The sequence below is a fragment of the Tinamus guttatus genome, unplaced genomic scaffold (genome assembly GCF_059628265.1).
Source record: "Tinamus guttatus ecotype Peru unplaced genomic scaffold, ASM5962826v1 Tinamus_guttatus_pri_ptg001146l, whole genome shotgun sequence".
Lineage (NCBI taxonomy): Eukaryota > Metazoa > Chordata > Aves > Tinamiformes > Tinamidae > Tinamus > Tinamus guttatus.
In genome coordinates this window covers 57,665-74,838 of record NW_028289680.1, presented here as the reverse complement: position 1 = coordinate 74,838, position 17,174 = coordinate 57,665, and the positions used below count along the sequence as shown (strand labels likewise).

Genomic DNA, 17,174 nt, shown 5'->3' with positions numbered 1-17,174 from the left:
ATGTGTCACCTCCCCCGTGTCACCTCCCCTGTCACCGCCCCCTGCGGCTGGCGCGGCCCCCGCACTGCCACCGCCAGCTGTGAGTGCCACCAACGTGTCACCTCCCCCGTGTCACCTCCCCTGTCACCGCCCCCTGCGGCTGGCGCGGCCCCCGCACTGCCACCGCCAGCTGTGAGTGCCACCAACGTGTCACCTCCCCCGTGTCACCTCCCCTGTCACCGCCCCGCGCCGCCCCCTGCGGCTGGCGCAGCCTCCGCACTGCCACCGCCAGCTGTGAGTGCCACCAATGTGTCACCTCCCCCGTGTCACCTCCCCTGTCACCGCCCCCTGCGGCTGGCGCGGCCCCCGCACTGCCACCGCCAGCTGTGAGTGCCACCAACGTGTCACCTCCCCCGTGTCACCTCCCCTGTCACCGCCCCCTGCGGCTGGCGCGGCCCCCGCACTGCCACCGCCAGCTGTGAGTGCCACCAATGTGTCACCTCCCCCGTGTCACCTCCCCTGTCACCGCCCCGCACCGCCCCCTGCGGCTGGCGCGGCCCCCGCACTGCCACCGCCAGCTGTGAGTGTCCCCAACGTGTCACCTCCCCCGTGTCACCTCCCCTGTCACCGCCCCCTGCGGCTGGCGCGGCCCCCGCACTGCCACCGCCAGCTGTGAGTGCCACCAATGTGTCACCTCCCCTGCGTCACCGCCCCTGTGTCCCTAATGTGCCACCTCCCCTGTGTCACCTCCCCTGTCACCTCCCTGCACCGCCCCCTGCGGCTGGCATGCCCACCACACTGCCACCGCCAGCTGTGAGTGCCACCTCCCCTGCGTCCCCGTGTCACCCCATGTCCCCCCATGTCCCCTCATTGTCCCCATTCTCCACTTGTCCCCAGGTACGCGCTCATGCGGCGCTTCTGGGCGCCGTGTCCCCGTGTCCCCCTGTGTCCCCCCATGTCCCTTCATTGTCCCCATGTCCCCTCATTGTCCCTCCAGGTACGCACTCATGTGGCGCTGCCGGGTGCCGTCCCCCCGTCCCCCCGCATGTCCCCTCATTGTCCCCACTGTCCCCTTGTCCCCAGGTACGCGCTCATGCGGCGCTGCTGGGTGCCATGTCCCTGTGTCCCCCCCGTGTCCCCATGTCCCCAGGTACGCGCTCATGCAGCGCTGCTGGACGACGTGTCCCCGTGTCCCCATGTCCCCTCAGTGTCCCCCTTGTCCCCTTGTCTCCTGGTACGCGCTCATGCGGCGCTGCTGGGCGCCGTGTCCCCGTGTCCTCCCGTGTCCCCATGTCCCCTCATGTCCCCTCATTGTCCCCTTGTCCCCAGGTACGCGCTCATGCGGCGCTGCTGGACGACGTGTCCCCGTGTCCCCATGTCCCCTCAGTGTCCCCCTTGTCCCCTTGTCTCCTGGTACGCGCTCATGTGGCGCTGCTGGGCGCCGTGTCCCCATGTCCCCTCATTGTCCCCTTGTCCCCAGGTACACGCTCATGCGGCGCTGCTGGGTGCCATGTCCCCGTGTCCCCCCGTGTCCCCATGTCCCCTCAGTGTCCCCCTTGTCCCCAGGTACGCGCTCATGCAGCGCTGCTGGGCGCCGTGTCCCCCAGTGTCCTCCCGTCCCCCCATGTCCCCTCATTGTCCCCATTGTCCCCTTGTCCCCAGGTACGCGCTCATGCGGCGCTGCTGGGCGCCGTGTCCCCGTGTCCCCATGTCCCTCCATGTACCCCCATGTACCCTCATTGTCCCCTTGTCCCCAGGTACGCGCTCATGCGGCGCTGCTGGGCGCCGTGTCCCCGTGTCCCCCCGTGTCCCCATGTCCCCCCATGTCCCCTCATTGTCCCCATTGTCCCCTTGTCCCCAGGTACGCGCTCATGCGGCGCTGCTGGCCGCCGTGTCCCCGTGTCCCCCCGTGTCCCCCCGTGTCCCCATGTCCCCCCATGTCCCCTCATTGTCCCCATTGTCCCCTTGTCCCCAGGTACGCGCTCATGCGGCGCTGCTGGGCGCCCGAGCCCCGCGCCCGCCCCCCCTTCGCGGAGCTGCGCGCGGCGCTGGCCAAGCTGCTGCGGAGCCTCCCGGGCCCTGGCCCCGCCCCCGGCCCCGCCCCCGGCCTCTACGTCAACATGTGCCACGCCCCCGCCGGCAAGCCCGAGGGGGCGGGGCCTCCTGCCGAGGCCCCCGAGGAGCCCCCCGGGGACGGGGCGGGGCCCGCGGCGGAGGGGGCGGGGCCGGGGGCGGGGCGCTACGTGGCCTGCCCGGCCCCGCCCCCCGGCGCCGAGAGCGGCCCCCCCGGCGCCCCCTGCGAGGAGGGGGCCTGAGCCCGCCCCCTCCGGTACCACCGGGACCGCCCGGTACCGACTCCCTCTTTGGTACGGCCGGGGTCACCCCGGTACCGACCCCCCCCACCTCGGTACCGCGGGGACCCCCGGGTACCGAACCCTCCCCCCTTCCGCTACGGCCGGGACCGCCCCAGGACCACCGGGACCCCCCCGGTACCGCCCCTCCAGTCCGGTACCGCCGGGAAGCCACCCGGTACACCCCGCCTCCGGTACGGCCGAGACCACCCCGGTACCGAGCTCCCCCTAGCCCTCCGGTACGGCCGGGACCGCCCCAGTACCGACCCCCCCGCCTCGGTACCACCGGGATCCCCCCTTTACAGAACCCCCCCCGTACGGTCCCCTCCGGTACGGAACCTCGGTACCATCCCCCGCTCCGGTACGGCCGGTACCGCCCCCCCCCTCCGGGTACGGATCCTCGGTACCAACCCCCTCCCCTCCGGGTACAGCCGGGACCCCCCCCCGGTACCGACCCCTCCCCCGGGCAGCCCTCTTGCCAAGGCCAGTTCCCCCCGATGCCCCGCCCCCATGGGGACAGACCCCGCCCCCATGGGGACAAGCCCCGCCCCCCAGCGCTGTCACTGCCACGGCCGGGCCCTCCCGGATGGGGTCCCGGCCCCCCGCCTGGTGCAACCATAAAGTCCCTCCCCCCTGCAAGGAGCCTCCGCCTCTTTCTTAACACGGGAACAAGGGGGGACGCGAGGGCGGGTGGGGACACGGGGGGGGGGCATGCGGGATATTGGGGGGGACATGGGGGACGTTGAGGGGGGACATAGGGGACGTTGGCGTCGTTGGCGACGCAGGGGAGGAAGGCTGGGGGGGCGGGAAGCGCGGCGGAACGCGAGTGCCGGGCGCGGGCGCGCCGCTTTCCTCGTCCCCCTGCACTGCCGGAAGTTCCGGCGGGGGCGGGGCGCGGGCGGAGCCACGGCGCAGCCTATCGGCGCGCGGGGGGCGGGGCCGCGCCATGGCGGCAGCGGGTGAGTTCGCGGCGCGCGCGCGTGTCGCGCCCAAAGGGGGCCGGGCTGCCCTGGGGGGCGCCCCGGGGTTCCCCCCGTTCCCTAAGGGGCTCCCGGTTCCGTGCGGGGATTCTCGGTTCCGTCTGGGGCTCCCTGGGTCTCTACGGGGCTCCCGGTTCCGTGCGGGGATTCCCGGTTTCTTGCGGGGCTCCCGGTTCCGTTCAAGGTCCCTGTTTCGTGCGGGGCTCCCGGTTCAGTTCAAGGTCTCGGTTCTGTGCGGGGCTCCCGGTTCCGTTCGGGGTCCCGGTTCCGTGCGGGGCTCCCGGTTCCGTGCGGGGTTCCCGGTCCCTTTCGGGCTCCCGGTTCCGTGCGGGGCTCCCGGTCCCTTTCGGGCTCCCGGTCCCTTTCGGGCTCCTGGTTCTGTGCGGGGCTCCCGGTTCCGTTCGGGCTCCCGGTTCCGTGCGGGGCTCCCGGTTCCGTGCGGGGCTCCCGGTTCCGTGCGGGGCTCCCGGTTCCGTTCGGGCTCCCGGTCCGTTCCCTTCCGTCCCCTCCACGGTCCATCCCCCGCGCAGGGTGATGGAGCCGGAGCCCGCGGTGCCGCTGGAGCCGGTTCTGGGGGCGGAGCCGGAGCCGGTTCGGGGGCCGGTGCCGGTTCCGGGCCGCCCGCCCCGCCGCGACACCCTCGTGCGGAACCGGCGCTTCGCGGCGCTGCAGCGGCTGATCGCGGGTGAGGGCCCCGGCGTCCGGGAGCGCCCCGGGGTGTCCCCGATGTCCCCGGGAGGTCCCCGGGGTCACCACGGGCTCCGGGATGTCCCCAGGGTCCCTGTTGTGTCCCCAGAGTCCCTATGAGGGTCCCCAGCGTCCCCACGGGCTCCGGGATGTCCCCAATGTCCCCGGGGTGTCCCCAGAGTCCCCATGGGCTCCTGGGATGTCCCCAATGTCCCTTTGCTGTCCCCGATGTCTCCGTGGTGTCCCCGAGGTCCCCATTGTGTCCCCAGGGTCCCTATGAGGGTCCCCAGCGTCCCCACGGGCTCCGGGATGTCCCCAATATCCCCGGGGTGTCCCCAGGGTCCCCACGGGCGCTGGGATGTCCCCAATGTCCCCGGGGTGTCCCCAGGGTCCCCACGGGCCCCAGGGTGTCCCCAGGGTCCCCACGGGCTCCTGGGATGTCCCCAATGTCCCTTTGCTGTCCCCGATGTCTCCGTGGTGTCCCCGAGGTCCCCATTGTGTCCCCAGGGTCCCTATGAGGGTCCTCAGGGTCCCCACGGGCTCCAGGATGTCCCCAATGTCCCCGGGGTGTCCCCAGGGTCCCCACGGGCTCCTGGGATGTCCCCAATGTCCCTTTGCTGTCCCCGATGTCCCCGTGGTGTCCCCGAGGTCCCCATTGTGTCCCCAGGGTCCCTATGAGGGTCCTCAGGGTCCCCACGGGCTCCAGGATGTCCCCGAGGTCCCCACTGTGTCCCCAGGGTCCCTATGAGGGTCATCAGGGTCCCCACGGGCTCCAGGATGTCCCCATTGTCCCCTCTGTCCCCAGGTTGTCCCCATTGTCCCCTCTGTCCCTATTGTCCCCCCGTCCCCATTGTCCCCAAGGTTGGAGGGACCATTCCAGGGGGGGTAGTCCCCATTGTCCCCCTGTCCCCGTTGTCCCCAAGGCTGGAGGGGCCGTTCCGGGGGGGTTGTCCCCGTTGTCCCCCCTGTTCCCATTGTCCCCCCTGTCCCTATTGTCCCCCTGTCCCCACACTGTCCCCATTGTCCCCAAGGCTGGAGGGGCCATTCCAGGGGAGTTGTCCCCATTGTCCCCCCTCTCCCCATTGCCCCCCATCCCTATTGTCCCCCTGTCCCCACACTGTCCCCATTGTCCCCAAGGCGGGCAGTACTTCAGCGAGAGCCGCATGCGGGCCCGGGCGCCCCGGCTCTACCGGCTCTACCGGGGGGGGGACCCAGGGGCCACCCCCCCCGCGCCCCGTCCCCCGGGGACCCCCCCCGCGGGGACCCCCCCCGCGGGGACCCCCCTGTGGCGGCTGCTCTGCGGGGGGGAGGGGGACGACGAGGACGAGGAGGAGGACGAGGAGGAGGAGGAGGAGGAAGAGGACAGCGAAGGCCAGTGACGCCTGGGGACATGGGGGGACATTGGGACATGGGGGAATGTGGGGGGATGTGGGATATGGAGGGGACATGGGGACAGGGGACATGGGGACACTGGGACATGGGGGACATTGGGACATGGGGGACGTTGGGGATGTGGGATATGGAGGGGACATGGGGGGGGACAGGGGACATGGGGACACTGGGACATGGGGGGACGTGGGGGGGGACATTGGGACATGAGGGGCATATGGGACATGGGGGGGCTTGGGGGGGACATGAGATATGAAGGGGACATGGGGGGGGACAGGGGACATGGGGACACTGGGACATGGGGGGGACATTGGGACATGGGAGGACGTTGGGGATGTGGGATATGGAGGGGACATGGGGGGGACAGGGGACATGGGGACATTGGGACATGGGGGGACGTTGGGGATGTGGGATATGGAGGGGACATGGAGGGGACAGGGGACATGGGGACACTGGGACATGGGGGACATTGGGACATGGGGGGACGTTGGGGATGTGGGATATGGAGGGGACATGGGGGGGACAGGGGACATGGGGACACTGGGACATGAGGGGACGTGGGGGGGACATTGGGACATGAGGGGCATATGGAACATGGGGGGAACATGAGATATGGAGGGGACATGGGGGGGACAGGGGATGGGGGGGGCATGGGACATGGGGGGACGTGGGAGGACATTGGGACATGGGGGGACGTGGGTAATGGGGGGGACATGGTAGGGACAGGGGACAGGGGGGGACATGGAATATGGGGTGGATATGGGGGGACATGGGGGGATGTGGAATATGGGGTGGATATGGGGGGACATGGGGGGATGTGGGATATGGGGGGATGTGGGACATGGGGGGGTCGCTCATGTTGTCCCCCCCGCCCCCAGACGAGGCCCCGGACGCCTGGGCCCCCGACGCGGCCGGGCGGGAGCTGCTGTGGGCCGAGTTCACGAGCCGGATGCACCGGCGCTTCCTGGACGGCCGCGACCGCCGCTTCGACTACAGGTGGGGCCGGACGCGGAATGGGACACGGGAACGGGACACGGGAGCGGGACACGGAACTGGTCACAGGAATGGGACACGGGAACGGGACACGGGAGCGGGACACGGAACTGGTCACAGGAATGGGACACGGAGCGGGACACGGGACCCCCTGGACACGGGAGCCCGGACACGGGACCCTTCCCGGACATGGGACCCCTGTCCCATGTCCCCCCGTGTCCCCAGGAATGGGACACGGAGCGGGACACGGGACCCCCTGGACACGGGAGCCCCGACACGGGACCCTTCCCGGACATGGGACCCCTGTCCCATGTCCCCCCGTGTCCCCAGGAATGGGACACGGAGCGGGACACGGGACCCCCTGGACACGGGAGCCCGGACACGGGACCCTTCCCGGACATGGGACCCCTGTCCCATGTCCCCCCGTGTCCCCAGGAATGGGACACGGAGCGGGACACGGGACCCCCTGGACACGGGAGCCCGGACACGGGACCCTTCCCGGACATGGGACCCCTGTCCCATGTCCCCCCGTGTCCCCAGGAATGGGACACGGAGCGGGACACGGGACCCCCTGGACACGGGAGCCCGGACACGGGACCCTTCCCGGACATGGGACCCCTGTCCCATGTCCCCCCGTGTCCCCAGGAATGGGACACGGAGCGGGACACGGGACCCCCTGGACACGGGAGCCCGGACATGGGACCCTTCCGGACATGGGACCCCTGTCCCATGTCCCCCCGTGTCCCCAGGAATGGGACACGGAGCGGGACACGGGACCCCCTGGACACGGGAGCCCGGACACGGGACCCTTCCCGGACATGGGACCCCTGTCCCATGTCCCCCCGTGTCCCCAGGAATGGGACATGGAGCGGGACACGGGACCCCCTGGACACGGGAGCCCGGACACGGGACCCTTCCCGGACATGGGACCCCTGTCCCATGTCCCCCCGTGTCCCCAGGAATGGGACACGGAGCGGGACACGGGACCCCCTGGACACGGGAGCCCGGACACGGGACCCTTCCCGGACATGGGACCCCTGTCCCATGTCCCCCCGTGTCCCCAGGAATGGGACACGGAGCGGGACACGGGACCCCCTGGACACGGGAGCCCGGACACGGGACCCTTCCCGGACATGGGACCCCTGTCCCATGTCCCCCCCGTGTCCCCAGGAATGGGACACGGAGCGGGACACGGGACCCCCTGGACACGGGAGCCCGGACACGGGACCCTTCCCGGACATGGGACCCCTGTCCCATGTCCCCCCGTGTCCCCAGGAATGGGACACGGAGCGGGACACGGGACCCCCTGGACACGGGAGCCCGGACACGGGACCCTTCCCGGACATGGGACCCCTGTCCCATGTCCCCCCGTGTCCCCAGGAATGGGACACGGAGCGGGACACGGGACCCCCTGGACACGGGAGCCCGGACACGGGACCCTTCCCGGACATGGGACCCCTGTCCCATGTCCCCCCGTGTCCCCAGGAATGGGACACGGAGCGGGACACGGGACCCCCTGGACACGGGAGCCCGGACACGGGACCCTTCCCGGACATGGGACCCCTGTCCCATGTCCCCCCGTGTCCCCAGGAATGGGACACGGAGCGGGACACGGGACCCCCTGGACACGGGAGCCCGGACACGGGACCCTTCCCGGACATGGGACCCCTGTCCCATGTCCCCCCCGTGTCCCCAGGAATGGGACACGGAGCGGGACACGGGACCCCCTGGACACGGGAGCCCGGACACGGGACCCTTCCCGGACATGGGACCCCTGTCCCATGTCCCCCCGTGTCCCCAGGAATGGGACACGGAGCGGGACACGGGACCCCCTGGACACGGGAGCCCGGACACGGGACCCTTCCCGGACATGGGACCCCTGTCCCATGTCCCCCCCGTGTCCCCAGGAATGGGACACGGAGCGGGACACGGGACCCCCTGGACACGGGAGCCCGGACACGGGACCCTTCCGGACATGGGGCCCTTCCCAGACATGGGACCCCTGTCCCATGTCCCCCCGTGTCCCCAGGAATGGGACACGGAGCGGGACACGGGACCCCCTGGACACGGGAGCCCGGACACGGGACCCTTCCCGGACATGGGACCCCTGTCCCATGTCCCCCCGTGTCCCCAGGCAGGTGGACGAGGACGCGGAGCTGGACATGGCGGAGGTGGCGGCGCGGGACGCGGAGGAGCGCTACTTCGACGGCGAGGAGCCCGGCCCCGCGCCGGCCAGCCCGGACACCGGGGACCCTCCGGACACCGGGGACCATCTGGACACCGGGGACCATCCGGACACCGGGGACCCTTTGGACACCTGGGCCGCTCCGGACATTGGGGACCCAGCGCGGCCATGCGCACAGTGACCCGGCCCGGACGCCGGGGCCCCCCCGGACACCGGGGTCCCTTTGGACACTAGGGCCCTTCCTGGACATCGCGGGGCCCCCCCATCCCGTGTCAGTCCCGGTTCTTTCCGCGGAAGCCCCGCCCCCACCGTGACGTCAGGGCCCACCCACTCCCCCCCCCGCGCTCTGGGGTGCCCCACGGGGAGGGCGGGGCAATGGGAAGAAGGGGCGGGGCGAGGAGCAGGCCCCGCCCCGCAGGCGGGAGGGAAACCGGTGGGAAAAGGGGTAAAAACGGCATCGGGAATGGGGGAAAACAGATGGAAACGGATGAAAAAACGCACGGAAATGGGTGGAAACAGGTAAAACCAGGGGAAAAAGGGTAAAGAAGGGGTCGGAAATGGGCGGGAAAAGGGTAAAAAGGGTGTGGAAACGAATAAAAAAGGCGTGAAAACGGGTGGAAATAGGTGGAACCGAATAAAAAAGGCGCGGAAATGGGTAAAAAGGCTCGGAAATGGGTGGAAAACGGGCAAATAAAGGCACGGAAACAGGTGGACTTGGGTATTGGGATGGCCCCGTCGCTCATTGGGCGCCCTCCCCTTTGCACACGGCCCGCGGCGACGCCCACGCTGTGACCACGTGGTAGCGCCGACAAGCCCCGCCCCCGTAGGGGGTGTCAACCACGTGATGCAGGCGGCAACCCCGCCCGGTGGCGGGGGGGGGGGGAGGGCAGCCGCGCGCATGCGCGTGCGGAGGGAGGCGGGGCCTGGCGTGGCCCCGCCCCCCCGCCATGCGTGCGGGCCCGGGCGGCGCGCGGCGGCCCCGTGGCGCGGGGGGGGGCGGAGCGCGGCCGGTGCCGGTTCCGGTGCCGGTTGCGGCGCCGGTGCCGGCCCGGCGGCGCCGCTGGCCCCGCCCCCCCGTGCTGCTGGCGCTGGTGGCGGCCGCCGCGTTGCTCTACGCGGCCTGGGCGCCCGCGCGCGGCGGCGGCGACAGCGACGACAGCGACGAGACGGAACCCGGCGGGAACGGGGTGCGCGGGGGGGCGGGCACCGGGAAGCGGGGGGAGGCGGGGAGTATCGGAAGGAGCCACCGTGGAGCGGGGAGGGGACTGGGGGAGCCCCGGGAGGCGGCGGGGGAAGCGGGGGGGTAGAGGGGGAGCGGGGACCGGGGGCACCGGGGAGAGGAGGGAGGGGGCATTGGGGGGCGGGGTCTCTGCGTGCCCGGGGGGCGTGGCCGCATTGGCCCCGCCCCCGCCGTGACGCGCCGCGGGAACGGGGAGCGGGAGGGGGCGGTTCCGGGAGGTGTGGAGGGGGGAGGGGGCGTGGGGGGGGGGGGGCGTGGCCTCTGCCTGCCCGGGGCGGGGCCTCCTTGGCCCCGCCCCCACGAGAACGGGGGTGGTGTAAGGGGGCGCGGTCTCCTTGGCGACGCCGCGCGGGAACGTGGAGGGGCGGGGTCTCCGCGCGGCCGGGGGGGCGTGCCCCGCACTGATGCCCCGCCCCCGCGCGCAGGCCCCGCCCCTGCTGGCGGCGCTGGACACGGGGCGGCTCCGCGGCGCCCTCCTGCGGCCGCTGCTGCGCACGCGCGTGCCCGGCTCGGCGGGGGCGCGCGCCGCGCGCCAGGTCAGCCCCGCGGTCACGTGGCGCCACCCCCCCGCGTGTCCCCGCGTGACCCCTCTCGCGTCCCCCACGTCCCCACACGTCCCCATGCATCCCCCTATGTGTCCCATGTCCCCGTATCCCCATGTCCCCACGCGTCCCCACATGTCCCTGCACATCCCCACGTGTCCACGCGTCCCCGTCTCCCCCCATGTCCCCATGCGTCCCTGCATCCCCGTGTCCCCACGCGTCCCCATGTCCCTGTGTCCCCATATCCCTGTGTCCCCACTTCCCCGCTGTGTCCCCCCTCTCTCCCCATGTCCCCCCATATCCCCACATGTCCCCATGTTCCTCCATGTCCCCACGTGTCCCCATGTCCCCATGTGTCCCCACATGTCCCCCCGTGTTCCCACATGTCCCTATGTGTCCCCATGTGTCCCCATGTCCCCAACGTGTTCCCACATGTCCCCATGTCCCCATGTGTCCCCACACTGTCCCCCGCGTCCCCACGTGTCCCCATGTCCCCATGTGTCCCCATGTCCCCAACGTGTTCCCACGTGTCCCCATGTCCCCATGTGTCCCCACACTGTCCCCCCTGTTCCCACGTGTCCCCCTGTTCCCACGTGTCCCCACACTGTCCCCCGCGTCCCCACGTGTCCCCATGTCCCCATGTGTCCCCATGTCCCCAACGTGTTCCCACGTGTCCCCATGTCCCCATGTGTCCCCAATGTGTTCCCATGTGTCCCCATGTGTCCCCACACTGTCCCCCCTGTTCCCACGTGTCCCCATGTCCCCATGTGTCCCCACATGTCCCCCCATGTTCCCACATGTCCCCACGTGTCCCCATGTCCCCATGTGTCCCCACATGTCCCCCCGTGTTCCCACATGTCCCTATGTGTCCCCCTGTGTCCCATGTCCCCAACGTGTTCCCACATGTCCCCATGTGTCCCCACACTGTCCCCCGCGTCCCCACGTGTCCCCATGTCCCCATGTGTCCCCATGTCCCCAACGTGTTCCCACGTGTCCCCATGTCCCCATGTGTCCCCAATGTGTTCCCACGTGTCCCCATGTGTCCCCACACTGTCCCCCCTGTTCCCACGTGTCTCCCTGTTCCCACGTGTCCCCATGCTGTCCCCCATGTCCCCACGTGTCCCCATGTCCCCACGTGTCCCCACACTGTCCCCACGTGTCCCCACGTGTCCCCATGATGTCCCCATGTCCCCACGGTGTCCCCGCAGCACGTGACGCGCACGCTGGCGGCGCTGGGCTGGCACGTGTGGGCCGACACGTTCGAGGCGGCGACGCCGCGGGGCCGCCTGCCCTTCGCGTCGCTGGTGGCCACGCTGTCCCCCGCGTCCCCGCGGCGCCTGGCGCTCGCCTGTCACCTGGACTCCAAGGCGCTGGCGCCCGACGCGCGCGGCCGCCCCTTCGTGGGCGCCACCGACGCGGCGCTGCCCTGCGCCCTCCTGCTCGAGATGGCGGCCGCGCTGGGGCCGCGGCTGCGGCGCGCGGCGGGACGGGTACCGGGAATGGGTACCGGGAATGGGTACCGGGAATGGGGCGGGATGGGTACCGGGAATGGGATGGGTACCAGGAATGGGTACCGGGAATGGGGCGGGATGGGTACCGGGAATGGGTACCGGGAATGGGGCGGGATGGGTATCGGGAACGGGATGGGTACCGGGAATGGGTACCGGGAATGGGGCGGGATGGGTGCCGGGAGCGGTGGGACGGGTACCGGGAATGGGTACCGGGAATGGGTACCGGGAATGGGGCGGGATGGGTACTGGGAACAGGATGGGTACCGGGAATGGGTACCGGGAATGGGCGGGATGGGTGCCGGGAATGGGTACTGGGAATGGGGTGGGATGGGTACCGGGAATGGGTACCGGGAATGGGGCGGGATGGGTATCGGGAACGGGATGGGTACCGGGAATGGGTACCGGGAATGGGCGGGATGGGTGCTGGGAACGGGATGGGTACCGGGAATGGGTACCGGGAATGGGGCGGGATGGGTGCCGGGAACGGGATGGGTACCAGGAATGGGTACTGGGAATGGGGCGGGATGGGTACCGGGAATGGGGCGGGATGGGTCCCGGGAATGGGGCGGGATGGGTGCCGGGAACGGGATGGGTACCGGGAATGGGGCGGGATGGGTACCGGGAGCAGCGGGACAGGTACCGGGAATGGGTACCGGGAATGGGGTGGGATGGGCACCCGGAACAGGATGGGTACCGGGAATGGGTACCGGGAATGGGGCGGGATGGGTACCAGGAATGGGTACCGGGAATGGGTACTGGGAATGGGGCGGGATGGGTACCGGGAACGGGATGGGTACCGGGAATGGGGCGGGATGGGTGCCGGGAATGGGATGGGTACCGGGAATGGGTACCGGGAATGGGGCGGGATGGGTATCAGGAGCGGGATGGGTACTGGGAACGGGTACCGGGAATGGGGCGGGATGGGTGCCGGGAACGGGATGGGTACCGGGAATGGGTACCGGGAATGGGGCGGGATGGGCACCCAGAACAGGATGGGTACCAGGAATGGGTACCGGGAATGGGGCGGGATGGGTACCGGGAACGGGATGGGTACCGGGAATGGGTACCGGGAATGGGTACCAGGAATGGGGCGGGATGGGTATCGGGAACGGGATGGGTACCGGGAATGGGTACCGGGAATGGGGCGGGATGGGTATCGGGAACGGGATGGGTACTGGGAATGGGTACCGGGAATGGGGCGGGATGGGTACCAGGAACGGGATGGGTACCGGGAATGGGTACCGGGAATGGGGCGGGATGGGTATCGGGAGCGGCGGGACGGGTACTGGGAATGGGTACCGGGAATGGGGCGGGGTGGGTGCCGGGAATGGGATGGGTACCGGGAATGGGTACCGGGAATGGGGCGGGATGGGTGCCAGGAGCGGTGGGATGGGTACCAGGAATGGGGCGGATACCGGGAATGGGGTGGGATGGGCACCAGGAACGGGATGGGTACCAGGAATGGGTACCGGGAATGGGGCGGGTACTGGGAATGGGGTGGGATGGGTACCGGGAACGGGATGGGTACCGGGAATGGGGCGGGATGGGTACTGGGAGCTGTGGGATGGGTACTGGGAATGGGTACCAGGAATGGGGCGGGACACAGGGACACAGGGCAGGTGCTGGGAATGGGTACCAGGAATGGGATGGGTACCGGGAGCGGCAGGAATGGGTACCAGGAATGGGTACCGGGAATGGGGCGGGATGGGTACCGGGAACGGGATGGGGTGGGACACAGGGACACAGGATGGGTACCGGGAATGGAACGGATACCAGGAATGGGGTGGGATGGGCACCAGGAATGGGATGGGTACCGGGAATGGGTACCGGGAATGGGGCGGGATGGGTACCGGGAGCGGCGGGATGGGTACTGGGAATGGGTACCGGGAATGGGGCGGGATGGGTACTAGGAGTGGTGGGATGGGTACCGGGAATGTGGTGGATCCTGGGAATGGGGCGGGATGGGTACCAGAAATGGGGCGGGATGGGCACCGGGAACGGGATGGGGTGGGACACAGGGACATGGGATGCGTACCGGGAATGGAACGGGTAACGGGAATGGGTACCGGGAATGGGGTGGGATGGGCACCGGGAACGGGATGGGGTGGGACACAGGGACACGGGATGGGTACCAGGAGCGGCGGGACGGGTACCGGGAATGGGTACCAGGAATGGGGCGGGATGGGTACCGGGAGCGGTGGGATGGGTACCGGGAATGGGTACCGGCAATGGGGCGGGATGGGTACTAGGAGTGGTGGGATGGGTACCGGGAATGTGGTGGATACTGGGAATGGGGCGGGATGGGTACCGGGAACGGGATGGGATGGGACACGGGATGGGTACCGGGAATGGAACGGGTGCCAGGAGTGGCGGGATGGGTACAAGGAATGGGGTGGGATGGGTACCGGGAATATGGTGGATACTGGGAATGGGGCGGGATGGGTACCAGGAACGGGATGGGTGCTAGGAATGGGTACTGGGAATGGGATGGGTACCGGGAATGGGTACCGGGAATGTCCCCACACCGTCCCCACGCTGTCCCCACACTGTCCCCACGCTGTCCCCCCACGCTGTCCCCAGGGCGCGCCGCTGTCCCTGCGGTGTCCCCACACTGTCCCCTTGCTATCCCTGCAGTGTCCCCACACTGTCACCTCGCTATCCCCACTGTCCCCACACTGTCCCTGCAGTGTCCCCTCACTGTCCCCTCGCTATCCCCACTGTCCCCACACTGTCCCCACTGTCCCCAGGGCGCGCCGCTGTCCCTGCAGCTCCTCTTCCTGGACGGCGAGGAGGCCTTCGGCGCCTGGAGCGCCACCGACTCCCTCTATGGCGCCCGGCACCTGGCGGCCGCCATGGCCGCCCGGCCGCACCCCCCCGGCGGCCCCGGGGCCACCGAGCTCAGCGCCATGGTGGGGGCGGGGCCACGGGGAGGCGGGGCCGTGGGGGAGGGGGCGGGGCCACGGGGAGACGGGGCCGCGGGGGTGGGACCATGTGAGGGGGCGGGGCCAAGGGGAGGCGGGGCCGCGGGGAGGGGAGGGGAAACGGGGCGGGGCCACGGGGAGGCGGGGCCGCGAGGGTGGGACCTTGTGAAGGGGCAGGGCCATGGTGGGGGCGGGGCCAAGGGGAGGCGGGGCCGCGAGGGAGGGGGAAAGGGAGGGTCCGCGGGGGGCGGGGTCACGAAGGGCGGGGAGGGGGAAGGGGCGGGGCCACGGGGGTGGGGGGAACAGGGTGGGGCCACGGGGGCGGGGCCATGTAAAGGGGCAGGGCCATGGTGGGGGCGGGGCAGCAGGGGCAGGGCCGCGGGGGTGGGGAGGGGGAAAGAGGGCGGGGCCATGGGAGGGGCTGGGAATTGAAGTGGGCGGGGCCAGGGAAGGGGGCGGGGATGTGTGCAGGGGAGTGGGGTCAAGGAGAGGGTGGGAATGTGTGAAGGGGCGGGGCCAGGGAAGGGGCGGGGCCACGAATAGGTGGGGGCATGCAAGGGGGCGGGGACAGGCATATTGGGTGGGTGGGGGCGGGTGTAGGGGGCAGGGCCAGGTGTGGGAGGGCGGAGTCAGGTGCACTGGCTTGGGGGTGGGGCCACATGTAGGGGCGGGGCCGGGAGCAATGGGCGGGGCCGGGTTCAGAGGGCGGGGCCGCGTGCGGGGGAGGTGTCAGGGCGGGGCCAAGGGGTGTGGTCAGGCGCGGGGGCGGGGCCAAGTGACGTCACCCTGGTGCCCCCCCCAGAGCCTCCTGGTGCTGCTGGACCTGCTGGGCGGCCCCGCCCCCACCATCTACAGCCACTTCCGGGAGACCGAGGGCTGGTTCCAGCGGCTGGCGGCCATTGGTGACAGCAGGGGACATTGGGGACACTGGGGGACGAGGGGACACGGGAGGACATGAGGGGACACCGGTCGTGGGGGGGACATGGGACACGGGGAGGACATTGGGACACGAGAGGACATTGGGACCTGGGGGCGGGGCACTAGGATATTGGGGGAGGGGCTGGGGATGAGGGGGCGGAGCTGGAGGGTGACACGGGGGAGGGGCTGCCCCACCCTGGGGACACGGGGCGGGGGAGGACACCTGGGGCTCATGTGCCTGTCCCCTTTCCCATGTCCCCAACGTCCCCCATGTCCCCCAATGTCCCAAATGTCCCCATTGTCCCCCCGTGTCCCCAGAGCGGCGGCTCCACGACCAGGGGCTGCTCCGGGACCACCCCCACCCCCAGTTCTACTTCCGGCCGGGCCCCGCCCCCGGCCCCGTCGAGGACGACCACGTCCCCTTCCTGCAGCGAGGTACCCCGATGTCCCCAAGATGTCCCCAATGTGTCCCTAGGGTGTCCCCAGTGTGTCCCCATGTCCCCACGGTGTCCCCTATGGGTCCCCAGAGTGTCTCGGTGTCCTCAACGTGTCCCCAGGGTGTCCCCAACGAGTCCCCGTGTCCCCAGGGTGTCCCCAACGAGTCCCCATGTCCCCAGGGTGTCCCCCAAATGCCCTTAATGGATCCCCTTGTTCCCCCTGTGTCTTCTATGGGTCCCCAGAGTGTCCCTATGTCCCCAAAGGATGTCCCCAGGATGTCCCCAAGGTGTCCCCAATGTGTCCCCGTGTCCCCAAGATGTTCTCAAGGTGTCCCCGGTGGGTCCTCATGTCCCTAAGTTGTCCCCATGACCCCAGCGTGTCCCCTATGCATGTCCCTGGGGAGAAGGACCTTGTCCCTTTCCTGCATCGGTGTCCCCAATGCATCCCCAGGGTGTCCTCAGCCCTGGTGTCCCCATTGTCCCCCGGTGTCCCCGTGGTGGCAGGTGTCCCCGTGCTGCACGTGATCCCCACGCCCTTCCCCCGCGTGTGGCACACGCACGATGACACCGAGGACAATTTGGACGCGGCCACCGTGGACAACCTGGCCCGGATCCTGCTGCTCTTCGTGGCCGAGGCCCTGGGGCTGTGACACAGGGACACTGCGGGGACGGCCCCCCTGGGACAGCACCTAGGGGACGCGTCACCTATGGGATGTGCCACATCACCTATGGTACCTGTCACCTCTGCGATGTTTTATATATGGGACATGGCACTTATGGGACATGTCACCCATGAGATGTGGTAGCTATAGGATGTGGCACCTATGGGACATCCTTCTATGGGATGTGTCACCCGTGGGGGCCGTGTCCCTGCCGCCATTAAAGTGCCCTGTGCCTGTCCCCATGTCCTGGTGTGTCCCTCCACCCAGGGCTCTGGGGCCACCCTGGGTGTCACCCCCACCCCCCCCCCCCCCACGGGGCCCCCCCTCAGCCCTTTTTACATCCCACCCTCCAAGAATGGGAATAGCTGCCTTTGGATTT

The 17,174-nt window shown here is 70.1% G+C and overlaps 1 protein-coding gene across 1 annotated transcript; it reads left to right on the top strand.

Moving 5' to 3' along the window:
• Positions 1 to 9,215: 9,215 nt before the first annotated feature.
• LOC148590715 (glutaminyl-peptide cyclotransferase-like protein) lies at positions 9,216 to 16,797 on the top strand. Its single transcript, XM_088538672.1, has 8 exons — positions 9,216 to 9,282; positions 9,567 to 9,751; positions 10,230 to 10,340; positions 11,555 to 11,836; positions 14,605 to 14,766; positions 15,581 to 15,680; positions 16,015 to 16,131; positions 16,638 to 16,797. The coding sequence occupies exons 1-8, from the start codon at positions 9,216 to 9,218 to the stop codon at positions 16,781 to 16,783; spliced, it is 1,170 nt and encodes a 389-aa protein (XP_088394798.1). The 3' UTR covers positions 16,784 to 16,797.
• The last annotated feature ends 377 nt before the right edge of the window (positions 16,798 to 17,174 follow it).